This window comes from Pinus tabuliformis, chromosome Q (assembly GCF_031772625.1).
Source record: "Pinus tabuliformis cultivar Carrire ecotype Pingquan chromosome Q, CPIR1, whole genome shotgun sequence".
NCBI classification, from domain to species: domain Eukaryota; kingdom Viridiplantae; phylum Streptophyta; class Pinopsida; order Pinales; family Pinaceae; genus Pinus; species Pinus tabuliformis.
In genome coordinates, this window is record NC_142296.1 from 1,020,834,593 (window position 1) to 1,020,856,712 (window position 22,120).

At 37.7% G+C, this 22,120-nt stretch overlaps 1 protein-coding gene across 6 annotated transcripts in view; it reads left to right on the forward strand.

The window, feature by feature from the left end:
• LOC149222965 (uncharacterized) overlaps positions 1-22,120 on the forward strand; it is a 380,581-nt gene that overhangs the window by 334,982 nt on the left and 23,479 nt on the right. Inside the window, exon 12 of one of the 6 annotated variants that reach the window (XM_089385695.1) lies at positions 18,464-18,485. The exons of 4 other annotated variants lie outside the window; for them this stretch is intronic. In XM_089385695.1, the coding sequence (XP_089241821.1) occupies positions 18,464-18,470 (7 nt within the window). In that variant the 3' untranslated portion in view covers positions 18,471-18,485. Of the gene's footprint in view, positions 1-18,463; positions 18,586-22,120 lie in introns of those variants that run through there. One more of the 6 variants, XM_089385689.1, reaches the window with a different exon arrangement.

Below are 22,120 nucleotides of genomic sequence, written 5' to 3' on the forward strand. Positions count from 1 at the left end.
AAGGTAAGAATCACAACCTATCTTCAATCTCTTGGTACAGAAGTTTGGGATATCGTGGAAGGAGGATACACATTTCCATCAGCAACTCCTATAGATACGGCTGGTAAAAGGCAGTATGAAACAAATGCAAACGCTGTCAATACTCTATTGGGGAGTCTATCTCAATCAGAATTCGTCAAGGTTATGCAGCTCAAAACTGCCAAAGAAATATGGGACAAGATCATTCTAAGCTATGAAGGAGACGATCAGGTAAAACGTTCAAAACTACAATATCTCAGAATTCAATATGAAACTCTTAGAATGCAAAATGATCAAAGTGTGGCTAATTATTTCTTACGTATAGATGAGATTGTGTATCGCATGAAAAACTTGGGTGAAGAAATAAAACAAGTCACTTTAGTTGAAAAGGTTCTAAGATCTTTGTCCTCTAAGTTTGAATCAAAGGTTTCTGCCATAGAAGAAAAGCAGAATCTTCAGAGTATTACCATGTCACAACTGCACGGAATCCTAACTGCTTTCGAAATGAGAAAAGGGGTCCATTAGACATGAGAGAAGCTGAATTCAAAGCCTCAGGAAAAGGAGAATACAATGAGTCAGGACATATGTCAGAAGGAGAGGAAGAATCAAACTTTGTCAAGAACTTTCAACGGGTTTAGGAAGATTCAGAGGTAAGCTACCTTTCAAATGTTTTGCTTGTGGAAGAGTCGGTCACTATGTAGCCAAGTGTCCTCATAAAGATAAGCTTGACAAAGGTAAGGAACCAGTTAGATGGAATAGAAAACAGAATGTAAGTAAGAAGAGCTATTATACACATGAAGACAATGATGGATTTTCAAATAGTGATGAAGATGAACATGATTATAGACTTTTGATGGCTTTTGAAGATGATGATTTCTTGGATGCTATAGATGAAGATGATCTCTATGAAGAAATTTCTAAACTTAAACTATGTTTAGAAGAAAAGAATATGATCATAGATACTCTGACATTCCAACTTGCTGAAAGGGAAAAACACAATGAAAAGTTAGAATGTGAAATTGTGGGACTTAGAAAAAATATTGAGAAAACAAAAGCTCTTAATCTTAAATTTGCTAAAGGATCTGAAACTTTAGATGAGATTATCAAAGTGCAGCGTTCTCCTCTAATCAAGACAGGTCTTGGATATACTGAAGAAGCATCTCAAGCACTTTCAGCAAGGAGAAGTGAACAAGTTGACAATCGTCAGCAAAGGCATAAAGTAGATCACCAGGGAAATCAGGGTCAATCTGCTTCAAGGATGAACAGAGATCACCAAGTAAATCGGGGTCAATCAACTTCTAGGATGAACAGAAGCTACAACCAACCGCAGGTAAATCATTCTCAATTTGCCTCAAGAATGGATGTCAATGGAAAATACAATCATTTAGTCGGTAGGTCTGATAATCGCAGGAATTTCTTCAATGGCCAATGTTTCTCTTGTCATAACTTTGGACACAAAGCTACTCAATGTGTTGCCTACAAGATCATCATGACTAAAGAAGCACAAAAACAAACGAGTATGACTAGGATCATGAAAAGGACCTACAATAACTTTTCCGCTCTTGAAAATGAAATAGAGTGTTCTATTTGTAACAACTTCGGTCATGAAGATTCTGAATGCAGGAGTAGATTTCGGCAAACATCTCAGAAGGAGCAAGTTTCATTGGGTCCCAAAACATGGAGAAAGAAAGAACCACAACCAGAAAGATGTGGTATAGCCTTATATGCAGAGGGACAGGAAAATCAGTGGTACATCGACAGTGGATGCTCGAAACATATGACAAGTGATGAAGAAAAACTTCAGTCATATAGTGCCTTAGAAAAAGAAAGGAAGGTCTCATTTGGAAATGACACCCCTGCACTCATAAAAGGTAAAGGTTTTGTTATTTTGAAAGAAAAACTCAAAGCTAGAAATTTTATGTATGTTGATGGTAATCTATTGAGTGTTAGCCAAATGTGTGATCAAGGAAATGAGGTAATATTTCGATCAAAGGATGTATTGTTCGTGAGCTTGATACATGAGAAACAGTGATCAAAGGCATAAGAACTCCAAATAAATAATTTATACATACTCAAGGGAGGACAACAACAATGCTATCTAGGTAAGAATGATGAACACTGGCTATGGCACAGAAGATTGGGGCATCTAAGCTTCCCTCAGATAAGGAAAGCATGCAAATATCAGGCTGTTCGCGATCTTCCTGACATCAAAATTCCAGACAATACAATATGCAAATCATGTCAGTTTGGTAAGCAAACCAGAACTCAATTCCTTGAGAAAGAAGGATCAACTAGTAAGCCACTTGAACTTGTCCACACTGATTTGTGTGGTCCATCAAGGAAAAAGTCACCTCGTGGAGAAGAATACTTTATATTGTTCATTGACGACTTTTCCAGGATGTGTTGGATAGGACTTCTGAAGCATAAAGATGAAGCTTTCGAAAAGTTCAAAGCTTTCAAAGCCTTGGTTGAAAATGAATCAGATCGCAGAATCAAATGCCTCAGGTCTGATCGAGGAGGGGAATTTACCTCGGATGAATTTTTCGACTTTTGTGAAGAACATGGAATAAGAAGGGAATTCTCTACTATAAGGACTCCTCAACAAAATGGAGTAGTGGAAAGGATGAATAGAACGGTTCAACAAATGGCTCATGCCATGCTTGATGAGTCTGGAACTCCCACAGCCTTCTGGGGTGAAGCTGCATTTGCTGCCGTTACTATTCTCAACAAAATAAACGTCCGGGTGAACAACACTCAAACTTCTCATGAACTTTGGTATGGTAAGACTCCTACAGTAAAATACTTCAAAATTTTTGGAAGCAAATGTTACATCAAAAGGACTAATGAAAACCTTGGCAAGTTTGAACCTAGAGCAGATGAAGGCATTCTCCTTGGTTACTCTTCCCGAAGTAAAGGATATAAGTGTTACAATAAAAGACTTGGAAAAATTGTTGAAAGTATTGATGTAGTGGCTGATGAAGCAGAAAACAATCCTAGGCAGGTAAATCCGAAGATTACGAAGATGATGAGGACTATCCTTCAACATCAAATCAGACTAATGAAGAAGAAGAAACCTATGAGGCACCAGAAGAACAGATAAGGGTAGAAGAAAAGACTCCATCCAGGTACGCCCAGAAGAATCATACAGAGACTCAAATTTTGGGGCAGAAAGAGGCAGGTTTACAAACAAGAAGAACTATTTCAGAAGCTTCAAGCTATCTAGCATTGCTCTCCTCCATTGAACCATGAAATGTAAGCGAAGCATGCAAAGATGAATGCGGGGTCAAGGCCATGAATGAAAAACTTGAGTAGATTGAAAAGAATAACACTTGGGAGTTGGTTCCTAGACCAAATGATAAGAATGTCATCGGGACAAAATGGATATTCAAAAACAATTTGAATGAAAATGGAGATCTTAGTAGAAACAAGTCTAGAATTGTTTGTAAAGGGTATGCTCAACAAGAAGGCATAGACTTTGAAGAAACTTTTATACCAGTTGCTAGACTTGATGCCATAAGAATGTTCCTTGCTCTTTCTAGCTTTCAGGAGTTCAAAGTATATCAAATGGATGTGAAATCTGCTTTTCTAAATGAAGTTTAGAAGAAGTGTACTCGAGCAACCAGATGGATTCATCCTTGGGAATGATCCAAAACTTGTATGCAGACTCAAAAAGGCTCTCTATGGCCTTAAACAGGCTCCAAGGGCTTGGTATTTTCGTTTGGACAAATAGCTCCATCAACAAGTTTTTTCAAAAGGATCAACGCATAGCAATCTATATATAAAAATTGACAATGATAAATTGCTAATACTTGTTGTGTATGTTGATGATATCATCTTTGGTAGCAATGAAGAAACCATGAGTCAAAACTTTGCTTTGGTGATGCAGAAAGAATTTGAAATGTCCTTACTTAGTGAGCTCACATATTTTCTTAGTTTATAAGTCCAACAAAACAAAGACGGTATCTTTCTATCACAAACCAAGTACCTCAAGCAGATCTTGAAGAAATATGGGATGGAGGATTCGAAACCAGTATGTACCCCTATGGTGACAGGATGCAGCCTCAGCGCAAATGATGAATCAACAACAGTGCATCAACCAACATATAGATCCATGATTGGAAGTCTGCTTTATCTGACAGGTACCCGACCAGACATCATGCATGCAGTGGGAATAGTTGGAAGATTCCAGGCAAATCAAAAGGAAGCACACCTTCAGGCAGTTAAGAGGATTTTCAAATATTTTCAAGGAACACAAAACTATGGTTTATGGTATCCTAGAGACACAGATCTCACAATTCATGCATATACAGACGCAAATTGGGCAGGAAGCGTGGATGACAGAAAAAGCATTAGTGTTGGTGCATTCTTTATGGGCTCCAGACTAGTATCTTGGTTCAGCAAGAAACAAAGTTCAATTGCATTGTCTACAGCTGAAGCAGAATATGTGGCTGCTGCATCTTGCTGCACACAACTCCTTTGGATAATGCAAACATTGCAAGACATTCAAATCACTTGTACTCCACCTATCTCCATTTTTTGTGATAATACAAGTGCAATCAGTATTTCAAAAGATCCAGTCATGCTCGAAGACCAAGCACATACCTATCAAATATCATTTTCTCCGGGAACAAGTGATTGAACAAAAGGTCAAATTGGAGTATGTTCCCTTCAAAGAACAGGTTGTTGATATATTCACCAAACCGTTGCCCAGGGAGACATTTGAATACCTCAGACAGAAGCTAGGAGTAGTTGATGCATCATCTTGCTGTTGAAATTATTTGTTTCAGAGAACAATGGGTGTACGCGAGTTTGATGAAGCGTATCCGCATACACACACTGATTTCTGTGGATACAGTCGCGTATATGTTGGTTTGAAGACAAACAGTGGGGTCAGACTCAGGATGAAAAGAGTCTAATATAGGTCTGACAGGGACCATCTGGCACAGGTTCAGGGGGAGCATATACTTCTAATAATGCATTGTTGGCATTATCTTAGAAGATCTTGGTTCAATTTCACATCTATTTTTGTTTCAGGTGGAACAGGTGCAGAGGGAGATCATGGTTGCCGGTCTGAATGATGATTGACAGATGTTGCTGATGTTAGTTGCTGATGACTATCATAGACTTGTCTTAGATATTTAGTCTCTTTTTCTGTTATTATCAAGGTTATGTAACGTCCTATTTTGGTTTCCCCACTATGCCTGGGATGGATGATGTAATGTTCTTGTTTTATCATGTGTAAAAATTTGGTGTATCCCCACTTGGTTGGGTGGATGAGTCAATATTGCTATATCCCCACTTTGTTGGGAGATCGATGTGTGGTGATAGGAAGGTCATTTATGATGTATAATGTCATTTTTCTTCTTTTAAAACATCTTTTTGCAGACCTTGCCTACAGTTAGGGGGAGCATGGACAACACAACATAACAGAGATTTCAGCATGTACTCAAGGGGAGCATAACCCTTTGCCCTTGATGACAAAGGGGGAGAATGACTTTAAGTGACTTGGGGTTGCCATCAAGTCCAAAGGGGGAGATTGTTGGCATTATGACACATGTTTGACACTAGGACACAGGTGTTGTCCTTGATGGCAACTCACGCAAATGATAGATCATAATTCAGGTTCTCAGAATGAAGAAAAAAATAGATATACGCAGGTTCCTCTTAACCAAGTCGTGGGATTGCCAATCAAAAGACGCGTATACATATACACGCACTTTCATGCAAGAAAAAGCGTGTACATGTGGGAAAACTTATTTTTTGGTCCATGGTATTTAGTCCTTGGTATTTGGACCATGGTATCTCGTCCGAACTGTTGAACCCAAGTATTGGGTCCATGGTATTAATTCTCTATGGTTTTGGACCATGGTATTGAGTAAGGCCTAAGACTATAAAAGGGGAAGGAGATCATTAGGCAAAGGCATTCACTCAAGGATTGAATATCTTATGAAGAGCAAGATCTAGAATACTGGTCATTGGGTTATGGTGCATAGCTGGATCTGAATCAAGGAGGAACCTAAGCTCAAGGAGAAGGATAAGTTCTATTGATGGGTCAAGATCTTAGGGCTTGAAGAGAAGTATATTTGTGTGAATTTGATCTGTTATTTTTGGTGCATGACTTGATCTATAAATCCGATGATCTGGGTATTACTGATGTTTGAATATCTGAAAAGCGTAAGATTATCTTTTATAGATCTGTACGCAGGTTTGACATAGCAGAGGCGTGTATACATGCTGGTTCATTAATTCAAAACAGCGTATACGCAGGTGGGCCTTAATACAACAACATATGCACGCTGGTTCTACATATTGAAGTAGCATATGTCTCATGAAATGTTTTAGCTACTTTTGTTTATTGCTGCAGTGTTCTGGGTTCAGGATTGGTTTCTGGTTATTGTTAATGTATTATGGTTACAGCATTCAGAGAAGTAATTATTTGATTCATTTTTTATTGAAGCAAAGGAGATTGGTTGATGTAGATGTATCTGATGTTTGATTATTGTTATTGATGGATCTAGTCTGAAAATTTATGAAACGTGGTCTCTGGAAGAAAAAGAGAAGGTTGTAGCCTTCTGTAGGTCAGCGCCTATGTACTAGTACATCAGCTAGTGCAAGAGCTTAGGGGGTAGTAGCTCCCTTCCAGGAGAGTCTGGAGAACGAGAGAAGGTTGTAGCTTTCTGCAGGTAGAAGCCCGTGTACTGGTATAAGACTGCACCAGTACAAAACTATTGTAAAAAGAAGTTTCTCATTAAAAGAAGATAGAGACGAATTGCAGCAGGTGGTTTTCACCCACATTGGGTTTCCACCTTATATCTTGTGTTCTTGTGTGTGACTGTCTGCTTTGTTTTACTGTTCTTGGTTACTGTCTATATGATTCTGATGCACAGATTAATGATCAACATCTGAAGAATAAATCAAATTATAAGTCTGCAGGTTATACGCTAGTTTCCTTAACTGTAGTTGCGTATATACGCAGTTTTCACTAACAGAAGTAGCGTATACAAATCTGATTGTGAAATGAAAAATAATTGACTTGATAATACTGATTCACCCCCCTCTCAGTGTTATTTCCAACACAATGACCCTCCCCATGGTAGATGGATGACCTCTAGTTGACCCTAGAATCCTACTATTGGGATTCAATATGTTTTGAACCAAATACTTAAGATAACATATATAGATAAGAGGGTTCACAACATGTACACCAAATGTGAGCATGGAGCATGACTCTAAGATAGATAAGAGAGATGAGCTACGCAATAATTCAAGGAATAGGAGAACCTCCTCCAAATACCCCAACACATTCATAGATCCAAATTCCTATCCTCAATAATGATTACATGATCTCTATCTATACCTGACAGTGTGAATACTTGTTTTCTAATTATAGTGATGTTAAGCATTCACTTGATCATTTAATTTATTAACCCGGGGTCTACTTGACTTACAGGACTCTTGGTGTTATATACACAATCATTAGAGTTCCTACCAATCCTATGTGCAGAGACTTAAGAAAAATGAAAATCTATTGGTGATGCGGATCCTAAGTCCTATTAGAGCTTAACTTCTCTACCTTGGTCCAGCCACATGGTGCCTTATGTATTGAATTCCTAATCCAATACTCAGCTCCAAGTCACTCTTCCAATTAGAAGTAGAAATATATGCGGGTCTATGGCTTCGTAGCAACGATTGCTGATTTTGAAACATTGTTGTTGTTTTGCAACAACTATTGCTAGTTTTGCAACAGTTGGATCATTTCCCTTCACACTTGAAAACTAAAATATGGCCCAAGAAAAATACAAGAAAGAAACACAATGAACTTTAACAAAATGCAGAAAAATGAAATTAGCAAACATGCACACTTTGCATGAAGTAACTCATCGATTCTACCTAATCTGCAATTAAATTAAAATACACAACTTGCAAGAAACAACTTTCAAATTTATACACACAACGTACAAGAAATAAACAAAACGCAGGACCTTACCTCAAGCGGGCCTAACTCGAGGTTTGGCCTAAGCCTAAGAACTCACGAATTCACCCACACAACTTCAGTGAATAAACCAATGCATCCACGAGAAAGATTTATATTAAGAGTAATCAAAGTTACAATAGAGTTCACACATTTTCTATCTTTGTTTATGCTTATGAGTACATATTTTTATATGATGGAGGAGAATCCAAGTCCTAACAGACCATCTAAAATTAGAGGTTGCTTTAACCAAAATGATTTACCACATGATACATGAATTGTCTAAATAAAGAGTAAATGTAGCAAGGAAATCTTGCGAGCAATAATTGATTTTCCCTCGGCGTTGTAACGATTGTTACGTGTCGAGGCATCTTAGAAAATCTTTAATCATTAATGTAGTAACTTGTTAGACACAAAATTCCCTTCTTGGACTTGGATAAAATCCATATAATAGCTTGTCTTGTGATTGGTCTCATGCACAACGTCCATGGAATGATACTCAAGTGGCTACACGTGTATCTAGATTCCTTGTAGATGCTTGAACTAAAGTCGTTTCCTCTTTATAAGATGTAATTAAATCCATAGATGCGTTTGTTTCATTCTTATGATTTCCACATGCCTATAATCACATAATACCGGTGGTGCACCTTTACAAGTTTAAGTTAGCCCCTTTTCACACACACACACACATATGACTACTCTTTTAACTCCCTCCAATTCTAATCTATAAACGTGATAAGAAAACTAGTAAACACATATTTCATACCTTAAGTTTCCCATGGTGTACATACAAGGTTTAATGATAAATTTGAGGGAAAAAGAGGTGGATAAGTAAAAATAATAGTGGTAATTTTGTAGCAAAAAGCTCAATTTTGTAGCTCTTAATACCTATTCACACATTGCACATATGGCCCTTTTACTAGTTCAACCACTATTACATATATATTTACCCATTACATGTACATTTAACCCCATATATATTCCCTTTAAGATTATATCATATACATTTAACCCCATATATACCCTTGGGGGTTATCCCATGATACCCTCATTCAGAAAGCTTTGTCCTCAAGGCTTTGCAATTAATGATGTTACATGTGATGAAACCAAATAATAGGAGTTCCTTTTATTCCTCCTTTATTGTTGCCACTGATAATGATCAATCCATTCAAACTCAATTCTCTTTGTTCTTAATCCTTGATATTTAGTTGTTGCATAATTTTATTTCCTTTGATTTTATGTTTTATTGTTGTGACTTCTCTAAGTTGTTAGTCTCAGAGAATATCATGTTGAATAATGGTTTTGTGATGCCATATTCCATGACTATTGTTGATGATTCTATCTTCTTCATCAGTAACTTCGATGTCGATAATCTTATCTTTATTGTAAACTTTCTTAGTAATGAGGGTGTTGACATGGCTTCACATGTGATGGTTCTATTTCATTTGGCACACCCATTACATTTGTTTTCTTTTTAGAGATAATGGAATTCTCTGTCCTCTTTGCTTGGTCTTTCATTACTCTAACCTTGGAGATAATACCATTATATTTGGCATGTATATCCTCTAGATGGAGTTCAACTTCTTCAAGTATCTTTGGTTTCCTTATTAAATATTCTTTTGAAGTTGCAATGTGGCCCCATCTATCAAATTCTTATGCCATTCTTTAATTCTAGATTGCATTTCTAACCCTACCTCATCAATGTTTAGGGATTCCTCAATCTTCTTGCAAATCCTCTTCAATTTTTTTGATGGTATTCTCTTTAAGTTTTTGTGGTAATATCTCCATCCTTATTCTTGGTTCATACTTTTGTAAACTCCTTTTCACATTCTTAACATCATTAATTTTTTCTTTATTATGCTTGCACAACCTTTTGATTTCATCATCTTTCCTTTTTAATTCTTCCCTTGGCTCATCATTTTTCAACTTTTCTTTGTTACTCTTTTCTTACTTTAAGTTCTTAACCTCGTTAATGAGTGATTCATCAAGGGATTGCATCTTGGTGAACTCATCATCTTGGGGTAAATTGGATTCCTAGAGGCCATTCCCATCACTCTCGTCAAGGAAGATGTCTTCGAGCCAACTGTGTAATTCGTATAATTTGAATTCACACTTCGACTTTGAGATTTTATAATCTGTGTCGGCCAGGGGCATGTGATCAAGGTCAATTGATGGGGGAGCCATAAGATTTTCAGTATTGACATTGGTTTTTCTCTTGGGAGCCATATTAGGAATTTGACGGAATTTAGAAAGGTTGATGATTTATGCAATTTACCTAGGAAAGCTTGTAAATGGAGGATGACAATGATAGGAAATTGGTGCTACGACATCCTGGTTTCTTGGTCAGGGTCTGGGCAATTTTCTTGTATGAATGAAAATCAAGAATAACCAAAAGAATGTTCGCGGGATCAGTTTGAGCAAAGGTGTAACATGAATGGATAACGAGTTGTTTAATGCTTAAGGAATAGTCTGTTGAAGGCGTGGGGCCATTGGTGGGTTTAAACGGTAATTTAGCAGGGAATTTAGCAGGGAATGACACGTTAGGTGGGGTCGGGGAGAGGAAACTGCCTTTTTGGACCCCACCCTCCCCCTCCCCCCTTTGTCAATAAAGGTAGGAAGGGCAAGGGGGACCAAAAGGCATTATAGATCATTGATCACAATTGTGATTCGACACGTAGCATGTCTTGGGCCCACCCTTTATCCGCTACACGACAAAAAGTATTGTCGTTGTGCATTTTTGCTTTATAAGCGCCAAACTTAGGCCAAAACTTATATGGTTTTAAAACATTCATAATACCATTTTAATACCTTTTTTCTAACTTTTGAAATCAAGGAGTATCTTCTACCAACTAAGGGTGCATTTAAATGTGCAAACCCTTCTTATTTTCATTTGAAGGAGAGATTTAATCCTAATCTAAGTTCTAACCTACAACTTAAATTATTGATCCAGCTTAAACAATTGGATCAATTTCTTCACCTATCTACCTACTTTTAACTAAGTTTAAACAATTTGGTTAAATTATTTTCTATTCTCACAACAGAAATTCAAGTGTGTTTGACCATGATTATACTGTATGATTCAAACAAAAATTTGTGATTATGGCATTTAAAACAAGTTGCACACAATCCCTAATTTATTTTTCAAAACAAAACTAGTTTTCTTCTAGCGGCATTTGAATTTGCACCTCTTCCACTCTTTTTTCTTTTCATGGGGTTTTTTTCATGTTTTTTTTTTTTTTTTTTTTATTCTTTTATTATTTTTATATATCCTATTTTCATTTTTTATTTTTATTTATATTTTTTGGAATTCATTTGTAACATGCAATATTATTTACAATTTGATATACTGAAAGAAAATATTCAATCATCATTTGATGATATGAATCATAGGACCCTAACAGTGACTCCTGCTGGGGATGACACTCTCCTTGTGAGGTGTCAATAATTGTTGACTAGTAGCCTTAAATCATCTCCTTCAGTGTTTTTCTGCATCTAATTTTGTTGTTGCTGTAGTTATGATGACAAACATGAATAAAAGCTCAGGGTCTTCTCTTCAGGCTTCAAATTTCCGACATGAGCTACCTAATCAAAATAGTATAAAGAAAATGATATTTATAATGATTTTGGTGAAAAATGCTTCTATTCTTGGAAAACATAATGTTTTAACATTCTGCCATTGACAGGTCCACTAGGCAGCTCTGTTCCATCCATGTCCTTCAAAAAAAATGCATTATTTCCCTTGTAAGCATGGATAGTGTGAGGTCCCATCCATAATTATCAAATTTTCCATGCTTATCTTTTTCTTCTCTTCTTGAATCCCATTTCAAGACACTATTCCCTATCTGAAAATCATCAGCCTTAGTTCTTCTGTCATAAATCTTCTTGATGTTTTCCTGGTCCCATTAGGTTCTGTTGTAGAGGCTACAACCACCCTCCAAAATTTTTCCTTAGCTGTTTTGGAACCTCACTACCAACCTTTCACAATAGCTTGCCTTGCTTCGTCAAGTTCAAAAGCTTTAGTGTCTTTCTTGAACAAAGGCAGCCTGTCGGTCACAACTTGATCCATTCCCTTCACAAGCTGTTCACCTGGACTTGGTCTAGCTACAGGCTGAGCAGTTTCCCCTTGAAAATTGCACATTTCTGGAGAGCAACCAACCTTCCCTCCAAGAATTGCGCAATCCTCTCCGATACCCTGCTGGGCTTCAGGATTGCGCAATCCTGCCAGCCAGCCCTCCTAGCAGGATTTGTGCAAATTTTCCCAGTAGCAAGTTGTTCATCCCAGGATTTGCACAAATCTGGGCAGCAGCCAGCTGCTCTGCCCAGAAATTGCGCAAATCTCCTGGGCAGACAGCCTAGATCCCAACCAAAAATGCACATTTTTCTCCAGCAGTCAGGCAGTGTCTTGCATTTGTAGCTAAGTTGATCGGTTCCCTCTAGGACTGAGCAAAACAAACTTGCATGCATGGTTTGCTTCTCCCAAGGCATCATGCAAAGGCATCCCTTGTTTCAAGGATCTATGTTTAACAGTTTGAGGGTTGAATGCAAGGGGCAATTCTAAAACCTCTCACCAAGTGTCGCTTCCCCTAGATTCGTGGCATGCACGTCACGACCTCGATGTTATCAAAACTCATCAATCGGACGCTACAGAGCTCATTCCTCACATCAGACTTGCAGCGTTGACATCCCACATCACATCTAGGAGCAGTCAACACATTGAACTCAATTGTTTTGGGGTAAGCCCACTTCCCATGCCTTGTGTTGCATTTTTGTCGCTTTTCGTGTTTTCGCTTGTGGGAGTACTATTTGCTAGATTTATTTGAACACTTGTTGTCGTTTACATGTAAACTAGCTTGTCCTAGCTCTGTTTCAGTTTTCGTTACTATGTCACTGTTGTCGCATGCATGAAACTGTTTTGCACGAACGTTTGCGCAACCGGTGAACTGCATCACCCACATGCATGTTGATCTGTTTGCTAAATCTTTCATTCATGTTTTGCATGCACTGTTAATCACTTCTTCTATCACTTAGTTTCGCCATGCATTCACTGACTTACCTGCTTCTAGTTACCCGTTGGCGAGTTGGGCCAACCTTGGCTCGGGCTCTACCTTCACTAAGGATGCATTGCAAAATATAGGAAATGAAGGCTCACCTTCCTTTCCAGATTTGCGCATTCATGCCCAGCACTGGCCTCTAGGACTGTTTTGTGCATTTCTGGAGGACAGTGGTTGCTTGGCCCAAGAAATTGCGCAAATCTATCCCTAGGCCAGCAGTCTTTCCCAACTGGAATTGCACATTTCACAATCCCAACAGCCAGCAGCCAGAATGGACTATGCATTACGTAGTTCCAGCAGTCAGTTAGTCTGCCAACAGCCTAGGCTGTCCCTTGTGCAGTATTGGTAGTCGGTCTCCCGACCTCTCGACTGAAATTGCACAACCTTCATGATCATTTACCCAAGTATGCTGGAAGTCAGTTCTCATGTTCATTTTGGTTTTCAATCAACAGATTGCTTGCTATGAGTGTTTCCATGTCTCCAGGTATTGCAGGTGTTCATCTGCCTCTCAAAAGTACATGTACAATGGTTCCCAGGAGACCATAGATGAAGACACCGTTTCGTGCACGCTTGGGGATGCAGTCGATCAAGTGTCTATGAGCTTTCCTACTCACGAAGACATCAAGTTGTTCATAGACAAGGCCATCAAGCAGCAACATCACAACAAGAAGCATCATGAACATCAGCTGAAGGCAACATACCGAATGTAGCAAACGCAACGAATTCAAGAGGAAGGTTGTTGACAACACAAAGGCAGAAAAAGGTTGCAAGCTCAAGCATGTCCATTGATGATGAAAGCAACTTTGGAGACTCCGGCTATGAAGTGACGGTGTGACATGAAGATCGCGTGAAGGCAGAAGATGGAACAAAGAAGGAGTTGCATGTGCTAAAGAAACAACTGAGGAAGAACATGAAGTTGCATAGACAGACGAATGAGTTACAACGGGAATAGGAACAACAGTGGCTGCATCATTCACTCACGGATGAAACTACGGCCGTACAAGTTAAAGATCCATCCTACCAGCTAACACGAAGCAGACATGGTGAGTAGTGTTGGTGATTGCATGCAAGGGATTCAGTGACATGCGTGTCTATGTGTGCACGCATGCAATCCAACCCATTCAACACACTCACCTAGGTAAAGACAAGAAGCAAGTCCAACTGGAGCTGAACATGTATTTTGGCAAGTTGATGCACATGACCACCAGTACACACTTGAAGATCAGCACAAACAATATGCATCAGTGTGTTGTCAGTTCAGCTGCAGCTAAGAAGACCATGTGCATGTTAGCAGACGAGTTGGATGAAGGGGCCGAACCAATGCACCGGTTGCAACGGAGGCAAGAGTTCGCTTCAGCAAGATGTCACCATGAGGTGCATACACACCATCATGGACGACCAAGCTTGGCATCGGCTCACCAGCTTCACCATCACAAGTATTTCAAAGAGTTGGCCTCACCATAGCGACCGAGTGTCAGTGGTGTCTTGCAAGGCTTGCTCAAGCCATGTTGTGTCACATGAGTACATGTGCATTGCAATGTTGAGTCATGTCAAGTGTAAGTCAATTGTCAATGGTTGGATGTAACAGTCATAGTGTAGGTGAAGAGTCATGAGGGTAGTTGAACTATGACAAAAGGGAATGTCAAGGCTCACCCCACCCTTTGTTATACATAGTCCCTCATAACTCATTGTATAGGCTTTTCGTCAGCCAAGCTTCTACTAAGACTATCTTGAAGAAGGCTTGGACAGTATTGTAACGCGCCTTGGCTTTTACACTGCACGGAGCTAGTGCATCTCTTTTGAGGAGCAAGCAGATGTGGCTGTAACGTTCCACTATTGGGGCTATCAGGTTTACATGGATGTATTATATGATTGTGACTTATAGTTTTTTATATAATGAGAGCCAACACATTTTCATGCATATGTTGTTATTGTAGTTGGACTGCTCTGTTTGCTTTAATGATATGTGTTGTTTAACTTACATACCTGTGTATGAACTGATTCACATGCAATTATATGAATCTTGTTGTTAATGTGTTGCATATGTTTTTAATGTTGTCATCGCCCGTGTTGACTGCTCTACCGGACATCAAACAGACCTTTCACTTGATCCTTGCTATAACAACTGTCACACTCGTCTCAAACTAGTCCATGAGTGTTGTACGTGTTATCTTACCTTGTATGATGTGACTGCCGCATCCAAGTGGACTTGCTCTGCTGGAAGCTGTGCATGTCCTTTGTGTTGTGTGTTCCTAGCCGAGTTGGGACTGATCCATTTCAACCTAGAAGTCACCTTCACCCCCTTCCCCTTTCGAAGTGTTGGAACCTCTCATACACCTCCCTTGACTCACTGCATGAGTCACACCCTTGCCGCTGATAGGGTTATTCTACTTGCCTATGTGCGACATCGAGGCCAAGGCATTACCTTACGACCCACTGCTAGGACTCCTACATCCAACGATTTGAGGTGTAATTGGGACTTCTTACCCAGGAGATCCCCTAGACATGTTGGCGGGTCCAACACCGTCAACAGGTTCTATTGTGAACTTCTTCTCTTGATTTTTGTAGTTGAATTGTTTGATTTATTATTCTTTGAAGGTCATTCGGTCCCACTTGCAATTATTGCATCATTTTCAAAACAGGGATACCTAATGGAGTTGGAAAAACATTGTCCATTCCATAAACCAATTGGTATGGAGACATGCCAATTGATTTCTTAGTGGTGAGTTTGTTAACCCATAATGCATTTACCAATTTGTTATGCCATGATTTCTTGTTATCTTGCAACAATTTCTTGATGATATTAACCAGACTTTTGTTGGAAGACTCTGCTAATCCATTCCCTTGGGGTAATAGGCAGTAGAGTGTCCTAAGGTTATTTGATATTTGTTGCAAAACTCCACCATATTCTTTGATTTGAATGTTGTTGCATTATCTGTAATGATTTTCCTGGGACATCCAAATCTTGAAAGAATATTATTTTCTAAGAATTTAATAATCACTGCATCAGAAGCTTGCCTGGTAGGTATAGCTTCAATCCATTTGGTAAAATAATCAGTGGCTGTAAGAATCCATTTGTGTTGGGCCGAGGAGGAAGGATGAATTTCTCCAATGAAATCCAAACCCCACTGTTGAAAAGGAGTTTCAGCTGATATGGGCTTCAAGGGTAAAGGCAACAGTTTCCTTTTGCCTTCAAATATTTGGCATTTGTGACATGAGGTGACTTTCTTATGGACATCAGCAAATAAGGTTGGCCAGTAAAAACTAGCTCTTAGGATCTTGTTGGCAGTGGTCTTCCAATACAAGTGTCCTCCACAATCTCCTTCATGAAATTCTTGCATTACTTTATCTGCTTCATCTTTCAACAAGAAATTTAGTAAAATTCCTCCAGCATCTTTCCAATACAATTTATTATCTAGAATACAAAATTTCATAGCTTTGAGTTTAAGAAATCTAGCTTTAATTTTGGTCAAACCAAGAGGAGCTTGTAAATGATGCAAAACAAAAATATCGGGGAGAGGTTGCAAAAGCCTCTATTACTTGTGGAGTTGCCTGCTCTTCTTGTTCATCAAGTATAGCTAGAAAATTTATATCCAAAGCATGTAAATTAGATTCAACCATCAATTTAGCTAACCCCTGACCCTTAATGAGTTTGGTAGGTTTGATTTCAATGTCATATTCCAGGATAATGGCAATCCATTTACCTCTTTTCCCATCAGGATCATTTTGGGTCAGTATGTCTTTTACCACAACATTTGGAACAAAAGCAATTATATGTGAATGAAGAATATAAACTCTAAAATCTTTAATTGCTTTCACTAAAGCAAATGCTTTCTTTTCCATGATGTTGTATTTCAATGCAGCATCTCTTAAGGCTTTGCTAAAGAAAGCAATAGGTTGTTCATGTCCTTCATTATTTTTCTGTAAGAGAACTGTTGCAATAGTATGCTCAGAAGCAAATGAGAAAATGAGAAAATATTTTGTGAAATCAGGGCTGATTAACACAGGAGCTTGGGTTAAGGCTTGTTTTACCTGATCAAATGATTGTTTGGCCTCATTGTTCCACTTTACCTCAGTGTCTTTTCTCAACATATTTGTTATATTTCTTAGAAGCTCTGCTAAATTAGGAATAAATCTCCTTAGAAAATTGATTTGGCCAATGAAGGATTGGACTTCCTTTACATTTCTAAGGGGATTTATTTTTAAAATAGCTTCAATTATGCTAGGATCTATTCTAATTCCATCTTTTGAAATGATATGTCCTAGCAGTTTTCCTTCTTTTAAGCCAAACAACATTTTCTTTGGGTTTAGGGAAATACCAAATCTCCTACATTTTTCAAAGACCCTTCTTAGGTGAAGCAAATGTTCTTCATATGTTTTTGAAAAAACAATGATATCATCAAGATATATGACTATGAATCTGCCCATTTCATCTGCAAAGGTAAAGTCCATTGCTCTTTGAAATGTAGTGCCAACATTCATTAAGCCAAAAGGCATCTTCACATACATGAAAGTGCCCCAAGGTGTAGTAAATGTTGTATTTTCTTGGTCTTTAGGATGCACTAGGACTTGATTGTAACTAGAAAAACCATCTAATAAAGAAATTCTACTGGATCCAACCACCTTCTGCAAAATGTGATCCATTTTAGGCAAAGGGTAGTTATCTTTTAGGGAGGCTTTATTAAGATTTCAGAAATCAATACAAAGTCTAATTTCTCCAGTCTTTTTCCTAGTTGGAACTAAGTTTGACACCCACTTAGAATATCTCAATGGTACAATGATCTTGGCATCATACATCTTTTTGACCTCCTTTTCAATTAGAGGCATCAACATTGGGTTGATCCTCCTAAGTTTCTGTTTAAAAGGCTTTTGGTCTTCTTTTATGGGAATCTTATGTTGTATAATGTTGGTGTCATAAGATTTCAAATCTTCATAACTCCATGCAAACACATCTATGAATTCTTTGAACAAGTTTATGTACTTTTTCTTTTCAGCTGGGGGTAAAGATTTGGATAATTTAATCATCTTGGGTTCTTGTTCAGTTCCTATGTTACAGTCTTCAACTTCAGCTCCAGTAGGTTCGATTTTAGGCTTTTTGGCTACGTCATTAAAATCAAACAAATCCTCTAAGGGGACTAACCCTCTAGGCAAAACATTGTCTTTCAATTGTAAGATTTCTAATTCTTATTTTTCTTGATCTATTTCTTTCAATTCTAATTTAGTCACACTATTATGTACATTATCTTCTATGTCAACATCTACATCTATATTAGCACATTCAAGCTCATCCTTTGATTGCAAAAAACTTTCAATTTGTTCATCGTTTCCAAAGACTTGCCAGTATCTGATATTGTCTGGTACAGTTGGTCTATTTTTTACTTCAACAATGTATTGGTGACTAGGACGATATGGCATTTTGCAGGTACTAGTTGAAGTAGCCAGACCATCAGCTAGGATGTTTTGACCTCTAGGGACCACAAACAAGTTATACTCAATGAAAGATTCAAGAAAATCCAAAACAACATTCCTATAGGCCCTTAACCTTGGGTGTTTGGCAGAGTATTCCCCTTTAATCTGTTTTATTATTAGTTCAGAGTCCCCATGAATTGAAATTCTCTTGGCACCTAGCTTCTTTAAAAGTTGTAACCCTAAAATTAAGGCTTCATATTCAACTATGTTGTTAGTACATTGAAAGTTTAGCTTATATGAATGGCCTTTTGAGTGACGAGTTTGTGAATTTGAAACCCATACACCTGCCCCTGATCCCTCTTTACTGACAACCCCATCAAAACCCAAATTCCATAGAGGTTCATTTTGTTTATCATGTTCCACCATATCTATTTTTCATTCCTCAATTTCACACAAATCAATTTCTAAATTGGCAATTTGTTCATTTATGTTTCCATCATTGTACAAAATAAAAGAATCAAGGTCTGAATGGACTGAATATAAGGGATAATTGTGGGGTTTATCCTGACTGGTAACCATAAATTTCATTATTTTTTCCCTATATAGTCTCCTTTGCTGACCAAACACTAGAATGGTAGCATAGGTCATATCCATTTGAAGGGTTCCTTACAGTTTAGCTCCCCATGAGCGAGACAATAACATGCCATATTTAGGAGGTATGTCAACAATAACTATGTCCATTACCAAAATCTTAGCTGGTATTTGTGCTAAATTGACACATAAATCCTTAATGAGACGAATTTACATTACTTGAATCAAAAGAATACAAATCTTTGTATTTTCTAGTGATATCCAGTCCCAATTTTTCCATGACAACCTTAGGCATGAGATTGTGAGAAGCCCCTGAGTCAAGCATTGCATTGTGCAAAATTTTATCATGAATGTTTAAACTGATGTAAAATGGAGGTACATCTCCATCTTGGAGTTTTCCATCAACTTCAGGCCCAAACAATATTTCTGGTTGATCATTAGATACATTCACTGTATCTGTATCTTCCCCTATATTCAAAGCTTTCATCACTTGTGATTTATATGCGGTTTTATTCATAAGTTTTGTTAGAGGAATGGATATTTTAAGTTTTGCCAATTCATGTTCTATGCTGAATGATGTTTGAGTTTTGTTTAGATTGAGGGCATCTTGTTTCTCAACAACATCCTTTTGGGAAATATCTTTTTGCTGGCTAGTAGAGGGACTATCAGTTTGAGTTGCTTTGAAGATAGTATCAGATGTCTTTTGGGTTGGAACATCTGCATTCTTTTTAGCAAAAATGTCAAGATTTTTCTTAGCAGGGGTGTCAGCTACCTTTTTATTGGGAGTATCAACATTATTTTTAGTAAGATTATCAGTTGTTTTCCTACTCCTTAGGTTATATTTCCTATGGACTTCCATAATTGCATTTTCAAAACCTTGCTTGTAATCTTCTGATTCCTTAGGATCTACTTCATCTTGTGAAAGTAGGAAAAGGTCTTGTTCCTATTGAGTAAGAAATGTAGAGTCATTATCATTTACTCCCATTAAATTGATTTGAGTATCATTAAGGTCTTCAGCTAATTCTCCCTCCTCATCTGTATAGTTCTCTTGAAATGGAGGTTTGATCTACTGATCTGGACCTTTTTGTTCCCTTTGTTTGATTTGGGGTGGATTTCTCCTAAAATTAGGATTTCTAATTTGGGGAGTAGGTTGGTTTTCTCTAGGAGGAGCCCTATCAGCTATACTTATCCTCTCTATCATCCTCTCTATTGTCCTGAGAATATTATCTATTTTATAATCGGATGAAGAAGAGCGTTAAGAAATTCCGACACATAGGAAATAGTTAAGTATAACTTGGTGTAGTGTAGAGTTAGGTAAAGTGTGTTTCTTTACTATGTACTTTTGTAACTTATAATCCGACAGTTACGATATGTTCTAGACATGAAGTGATTGACGGTTCATTCTCTCCTCGGTATTACGGACACTTGATCTGTGGCTTAACACCCGATTGGTCCATGATCTCTATTTAAAGAGCATGGATGGTCATTTGCAAGGTGATCATTCATGAAAGAAGCTTATGTAAATTTTCTTTCTTTTACATTAATAAATTCCCTCAAGTGGCCGCGTTGGCTTAGGCAGTGGATTGTTTCCCTCTTTGAGGGTTTTAACCATGTCAAGAATATTGGTGTATTGATCTGTGATCTGTTTGTGAGTGGTGTCCTTTGGTGTTCTATTTGAGGAACCTACCCTGTAAATTCCTACATGGTATCAGAGCTATTTGAGGGTCGCATCTGTTGGTGATCCAAATCCGAAGCCGATACAATTGCATCCGACTATCGTTTCCCAGATGTATTGTTTTTTACTACTTTCGGGCCAAGAGGACTGCTCTATTGTGTTAGTAGCATCTGTTCCAGTGAAGAACCCCTTTCGTTTCATGCGAAAAGGTTTCCGGTAGCCCTAACTACGTCATTTTTAAGATCTTGAGGTATACAGTGTTTACTTGCAGTTTTAGTTATTTATCTCTTTGTTTATTTTGGTTTATTTATCTTTCTGGTTTTTATTACTAGATCCATAACTTTCATTCTTGTGTATTCTCTTTGCCCCACGACTCTGTGCGATCTGGACAAATCAGAAACAGAAAGGAAGGAATTTTTTCATGCGTATGCTCTTTTCTGTCACGTCTTAGTGTGATCTCGAAAAATCAGAAACATTGAGAAAAATATATAGTTCCCGGAGAAATCTAACTTCAAGCCATAATGTTTGGTTTTTTTTCATGTTCGTTTTGGGTTGTGTGGTTTTTTTGTTTTGTAGGAAAAAATGGTTTTCTCAAGTAAGCATGTACTCCAAAGCTTTAGTGACTAAAAAAAATAACCAACTCTTTCCTCTTTTCCAAAAATTTTTAACCTTTTAAACTACCTCACTTGGTCCAAAGTTACTTTATGAGAATAGAGGTCTTGGGTTCAAGTCTTTCTTTTTGTTGAATTACTTTTTTAGAAAACACATGTAACTTATGAATTAAAGTCACTGTATGTAAAAGTGTTCTCACCCATTATAAAAAATGAGTAATTTATAATTCTAAAGTCTCTTTATCTTTTATTTAAGTTACAATTTAGTGGGTAGCTCATAAAGTACCATTGTAAAAGTGACTTTCATTTATTTATAAAAGTGGGTCACATAATATGTTTTTTAAAAGTGAGTTAATTAGATTAAGTTTGGAAAGAGGGGGATTTTTTTAAAAATATAACATTATCATTCACTTCCGCACATTCACGTACTTCGTCGACATCTTCAACAACTTTTCTTCAAAAAGTCATAACTTCTTCATCTGGAAGCCATTTTCAGAGCCGTTTTTTTTAATCAGCCTAATTTTTCGAATCTTTCTATTGGAACACTTAGTTTCAACATCTACAGGTTCAGTTTCTGTTAAAATGGAAATTCCATGCCAAATTATTCTTGACACCACTAACTACTTCTAATGGGTGTCCTACATGAAGGATTTACTTAGAAGTAAAGGTCTTTATAGAATAGCCTCAGGCCAAGAGTCTAAACTTAAAGATGAAGATAAGCAAGCCAAATGGGAAAATAGGCAATATCAAGCACGTGGGTTGATAGGATGTTTATTTCTCCAGACCTTAGATT